At 56.9% G+C, this 6,002-nt stretch overlaps 1 protein-coding gene across 1 annotated transcript in view; it reads left to right on the top strand.

The window, feature by feature from the left end:
* Positions 1–1,838: 1,838 nt before the first annotated feature.
* PGPEP1L (pyroglutamyl-peptidase I like) overlaps positions 1,839–6,002 on the top strand; it is a 4,812-nt gene continuing 648 nt past the window's right edge. Inside the window, exons 1-3 of the mRNA XM_040642609.1 lie at positions 1,839–1,988; positions 4,297–4,473; positions 5,498–5,724. Of these exons, the coding sequence (XP_040498543.1) occupies positions 1,839–1,988; positions 4,297–4,473; positions 5,498–5,724 (554 nt within the window). The remainder of the gene's footprint in view (positions 1,989–4,296; positions 4,474–5,497; positions 5,725–6,002) is intronic.

Raw genomic sequence — 6,002 nt, 5'->3', positions numbered from 1 at the left:
TGCCCGTGTTCACCCAGTGGAAGGTGGCAGAGCCAGGTCTCAAACCAGCGTCCTCCTGACCCCAAAGCCCAGGCCTTTCCCCGTGGCACTGTAGTTGGGGCTGGCTCTGTCTGCGCCCCCTCCTGCCCTGCACCCACCTCGTTCCAGGCTGAGGCTGGTGATGAGCACCGGCTTGGCTGCTTTTTTGTAAAATGCTTCTGTCTGCCATGGGCACTGGGTAGGTGGCCCAGGACACCGTGTGTGTGTGTGTGTGTGTGTGTGTGTGTGAGAGAGAGAGAGAGAGAGAGAGAGGAGAAAGAATGAGAGAGTGAGCCGACTGTCCACGTGAAGCAGTGCCTGGAGACTGTCTCCATGATTTCAAGTTAGAAAAGTTTCCTCAATATGCCACGTCAGCTTCTGACTGCAGTCCCGGGCTGTGTGTGGCCCTTTCAAGCTTCGGAACGAGCTGGATGGCGGAGTGGGCATGTACCGGAGACTCAGCTAGGCCCTATGTCATTACTGACCCAAAGCCCCGTGTATCAGTCAGCTCGAGCTGCCATGACAGAATTTCATAGCCCGGGTGGTCAGACGTGTATTTCTCATAGTTCCGGAGGCTGGGAAGTCTGAGATCAAGGTGCCCGCACGTGGCAGAGAAAGAAAGGCTCTGGCGTCTCTTCCTCTTATCAGGACACTAATCCCATCCTGGAGCCCCCACCCTCCTGACCTCATCCATCAGCTCCCAAGGGCCTCGTCTGCAAGTACCCTCGCACTGGGGGTTAGGGCCTCAGCCTATGAATTTGGGGGGGACACATTTCGGTCCACAGGATCCTCTTACACTTCTACAGTCCCCCACCTGTCCTGGTGACCTCGGGATGGCTGCAGACTTCCCAGGGTCTTGGGAAGGGGCTTGGCCAGGGCCCAGGCGAGGCCTGCAGCCTGTGGAGGTATAGTGGCTCTCCTGTCTGTCCTCTGTCCTCTGCTGGGTTTAGTTGCCATCCACCCCCTGCCCCTCCCCCAGCTCGAAGGGCTCCAGGGGACCCAGCAGGCCTCAGGACTTCCGGCTGCACGGTGTGGGTGGCAGGGGTCACCTCCTCCAGGGGAGGCTCTGCGCTTGAGAAGAGTCCCTGGCGACAGGGCCGACCCGCCAAGCGGCAGGCTCTTCCTGTGTCAGGACGACAGTGGAAAGAAAGCGGAAGAGAGTGACGTTCTAGTTCGAAAGAGAACATACACCAGGAAGACGCTGGAGAGTAACTCGAAGGCACCACCTACTTAAGTTCAAGTTGACACGGGTCCACAGTCCCTTGTGTGCGGCTCTCACGGCCGAAGGTCTCTAGACACTGGAAGTTTTTCTTCATTGACTGGGTGGCAACAAACGGCCAGAGCTGACGGGACGCAGCTCGGGACATCTGTATTTACTCCACCCAGAGCCCACGTCTGCGTGTCCTGGGCCGCGGTTCTCGCGGGCTGGCTGTGGAGCTGGGCCCTGGCCCCGGGGGTCCACTGGAACCCACCGGGGGCACACGAGCTCCAGCCCATGGTCAAGTGAGTTTGGGCATCAGATGGGCAGCTTGAAAGGAAACGTGTGATGAGCAGAAGCAGGATGCTTTAATCTCCTGGGAATCATTTTCCAGATAAATAAAAAAACACAGAAGTGTCGAGTCCAATGACGAATGCCGTCCATCCCACACTGGCTCTGTGGATTCCCAGGAGGATGAAGTTTGGCTTCCAGCGCTTTCTACTTTGGCCAGAGTGATGCCATCAGCCTTCTGGGAAGCAGGGCCTCAGATGGTGTTAGGGGCTAAGTGTCCTTAAAAAACGGGGGGAACCTGGACTCCGAGGCAGCTGTGTGCAGAGGAAAGATGACGGGAAGCCTGCAGAGACACTGCGGAGCCCAGGGCTCCGGGAAGCTGGAAGAAGCAGATGGGGTCTTCCTCCTACAGGTTCACAGGGAGCACTGTCCTGCCGACACCTGGATTTTGGACTTCTTTCCTACAGGCTTGGGTGATAAAGTTTGGTGCTAAGCCACCCACTTTGTTACGAAGGCACAGGAAGGTCATGCAAAGGAGCTCCCCAAAGCTGGCCCCCAGGCCCCCACAGCGGCTGGGAGACCCACGAGATGTCCAGGGACTTGCTTCCTCTCTCCTCTCCTCTCAACTGGCTTGGTGTGGGGTGGCAAGAAAAAGCTGAGGTAGGGGAAAAAAAATAAGGGGGCCCCCGCTGTGGCCTGCCGTGGTCTGGGCTTCGTGGGCCAATCCAGAAGCAGAATCGCATTGCTCTGTGAAGAGGGGGCACTGACCGGTCAGCGCCGAGCCGGCTGGGCGCTGGGCCTGCTTGGGCCTGCTTGGGCCTGCCTGGGCCTGCCTGGGCCTGCCTGGCTCAGGGTGGATGTCCCCATCCCTCGGGCGTGGCGTCTTTGCAGGCTTAGTGAGCATAACTACTCGATGTTTCCACTGACGACAGAGCTGTAACAGCTTCTCGAGGCGGGGGAGAGCTCTGAAAGCAGATTCCCAGGCAATTCCATTTGATTCTGAGGCTCCCCTGCAGCCTTTGCTCAGAGAAGCCCACCGAGGTGAAGAAACTAGTTCTTTGCAGATGACTGGGTTCTGAGAAGCAGCCCAGAGCCAAGCCACGGCCTCCTCATCCTCCCAACAAAGGCAACTGTGGCCCCCGAGCAATGCCTGCCTGCCCTGGGCGCCTCCGGAGGGGCCGGGCCCTGTGCAGCCTTCCTGCTCCCGCCTCACTCATTCCCCTCAGGGCAGGGGTCAATATGGGGACACAGGAGTTGGAACCCCCTTGGTTCTGTCTGGTCCTAAGAATGTCCACCTGGAAGCTCGGCCTCCAGGCCACTGCCCCACGTGATCTGGCCCTTCTTCCAGCCTCCCACCATCAGAGTCAGGCAAATGAACCCTTCAGGCCCCAAATGGGGATGTGATCTTGGCACTTACTTTTGGAAGAGGACATACCTTGAGCTGGGTGGGGGAATTGGGCTTCTGCGTGGGTGTCCGAGCCCCTCAGGATGGCAGAGCTGGTTGAGGACAGACCTGAGACACCAAAAGTCAGCCAGAAGTGCCCTCCTCCATGAAAGCAGCAGAGCCCTGCTTGTCTCCTCTGAAGCCCAGGGCAGGACCTGAGATGTTCCGTCTGTGACCTTTGGGCAGGCCTGACAAGCCTGGCCGCGACCTCCATCCAAGGATGCAAGCTCCCGGATGTGTCCTAAAATGCCAGCAAAGGGAGGCAGGAAAAAGGTGTTAATCCAAAACCATCCTGGTGACCAGCACAGCTCCCAGAACAGGGAAAGGACTTGGCCTCTAGGTTCCTGATTTAACGTTTCTCAACAGCGCATAGCGCAGGCTTAAGCTCTCACTCCCTGGCTTTCTTCCTTCCAAACTCCCACCTGTAAAGGAGGGTGCTCTCTGACCTTGGGTTTCTCCACAGCCTTTCTTTTCTCTCTCTGCCGACCGCCACCCCTCTCACACACTCTGTCTGGATCTCACCTAAACCCATGTTTTTGCAGGCCTGACATGCCACTGTCTTCCCAGAATCCTCTCTGTGAGCTCCAGACACACAGAGCCAAGGAACCAGGTCTCTCCCCTTCAAACTCAGCAGGTCAAAAGTCAACCTTTTGATACCCCCCCAGCCGTCTTCCACCTCCATCCTCTTAGGGGGAGGCCCTGACCCATTAGCTCCTTGCACACAATCCTTTGATGGCTCCCTTTTGCTTTAGCTAAAGGCCAACCTCTAGCTGAGCACTCAGTCGGGCTTCCACAGACTTTTCTAGCTTCTGTTCCCACCCTTCCCACGTGCAGTGCTCCCTGATACACCATTGGTGGTGGTGGGTTACTTGTTAAAGTGCCTAGGGGTGCAACAGGCAGTTAATGCTCAGCTCAGAGTCCAGGGGTGCTAAACATCCCGTCCTTGGAGGTGCAGGACACCCAGAAGGCTTCCCCTGCCCCACACCCACTGCCCAGCGCCAGTCACACCATGTTTCCCAAAGGCTCGGGCCCTAATCCCCCCCGTGCCTCTGGAGCCCCTCTGCCAGACAAGCCCTTCCCCAGCTTCTTCATCTGGCTCGCTCCCATCTGTTCTCTACATCTGCCCCGCATCCCTTTTGCGGACTGTGTTCTAACCGGCAGACTGGGTCCTATATGCCGCGGGGGTACCCGCATCCCAAAGGGAAAGGCTTTCGGGGCCTTGAGGGGCAGGAACTGTGACTTTCCCGCTGGCCCCTCACCACCATGTGAGCTCCTTGAGGTCAGGCTCCAAGCCTACAGAAGGCCCCTGGGAATAGAGTGAGTGACCCAAGTGTTAGCTTTTCAGGGACTCTCCTGGTCCTCCATCCAGAAAAGTGAGTCTACCTGTTTCTTTCTGCAGGAGTTGTCCAAGCTGGGCCTGAACAGCGACGTGAAGGTGGAGCTGCGGATTCTTCAGCTGCCTGTAGATTACAGGGAGGTGAAGCAGAGGGTCACCAGAATCTGGGAAGATCTTCGACCGCAAGTAAATGATGGCTGTGGAGGCAGTGAGGCTGGGGGCTGCGGTGGGATGATGACGTGGTGGAACCCCAGAACCTGTGGACCCCTGGACCCTGGTTCTAGGGTTGATGGTTGAGGTGCACCCTGCCCCATGTCCCACCAGTAAGGTCCCACCCAATTTTCTAAGGTTCTGGGTCTGTTCGTTAAAGTTTAAGTTGAAATACAGAATGGATCTTGGAAGAAGATTCTGGAGAGAGAGAAGGAGGAAAGTAAATGGAATCTTCACTCCTCGCCAGGACTCAAAGATAGTTTCCAACAAACGGATAGGGTCTTGGGTTAGGTCCCAGTCATGGCCATGCACAGCAGGTTGGCTGTGAGGTGAAGCTGGAGACAAGGACCTTTGGGGCCTGGAAGGGCGGTCGGTGGGTGGCCTGTCTGGGGAGGTCCGATCTTCATCACTTCCAGCCTTTTCTATCCGAACAGAGTCATTATATAAAAAACTGGTACAACAAATGTCCAAACAATGGGAAGACCAGATGATGAGATTAACACAACACACCCCATCCCACCATTAAGACAACTGTCCCAGGTGTTTCTATAAAATGCTCCACGGCTATTTTTTTCAAAGAGGAAAAATAATAAGCTCAAGAAATCCTAACAATATTTTATCACATTGTTACTAACTTCCTTTATTAGAGTTTCACAAAAGAGTTGGAAGATTCCCCAGAAACACTAAGCTTCTCCTATGCTAGTCTTAGCTACCGGGGGACCCCGAGGGAAAAGACGGGGAATACATTACCCTGCAAGAATATTTGCCCCTATAAAAGGAGTTAAATTAAATGCCACATGGGTTTCTATCCAGCTGGTTTTCATCCCCGCACATTCATTAGGGGAGGTCGGCGGGGAAGCCCCGAGGGTGTGTGCCGGATCTGGTCTTTGCGATGCTTTGCACCCTGTGCTCTCGCCGGGCTTGGCCCTTCAGCAACATCCGGGCAGCAGAGCGCGACTCAGTTTCCCTAACCTCTTGGCTGCCGCGTGTGCGGACGCAGCTCGCTGTGCACATCGGCATGGACGCCTCCGCCAAGGCCATCGTTCTGGAGCAGTGCGCCAAGAACCGGGGCTACCGGGACGCCGACATCCGGGGTTTCCGGCCGGCACGCGGCGAGTGCCTTCCGGATGGCCCGGAAGTGATCGCCTCGGAGGTCAGCATGAAGGCGGTGAGCAAGCGCGTGGCCGTGGAGGGCGTGGAGGTGACGTTTTCTCGAGATGCCGGCAGGTACATCCTGCAGGTGTCGGGTCCCTGAGGGGGTAGAGGAGGGGGAATGACCACGTGCTCATGCGGTGCCACCCCGGGCGGCTCCTGCAGACCCCCAAGTTGTCACCCCCGCCCCGGGTCTCGACCCCGAGGCCCCCGCCTCCCACCCTCACCCCCACCCCCACCCCGACCCCGGCCTTTGGTAACTGGATAGAGATGGGAAGGCATGTTTTGAGAGCCAGTAAGGTTTTGTGGATGCTTTGTTTTTCTTTACTGCGGCCCAAGTTGTGACTCCACTC

Source organism: Ursus maritimus, unplaced genomic scaffold (assembly GCF_017311325.1).
Source record: "Ursus maritimus isolate PB19 unplaced genomic scaffold, ASM1731132v1 scaffold_27, whole genome shotgun sequence".
Taxonomy (NCBI): Eukaryota; Metazoa; Chordata; class Mammalia; order Carnivora; family Ursidae; genus Ursus; species Ursus maritimus.
This window is presented reverse-complemented; position numbering and strand designations above follow the sequence as displayed.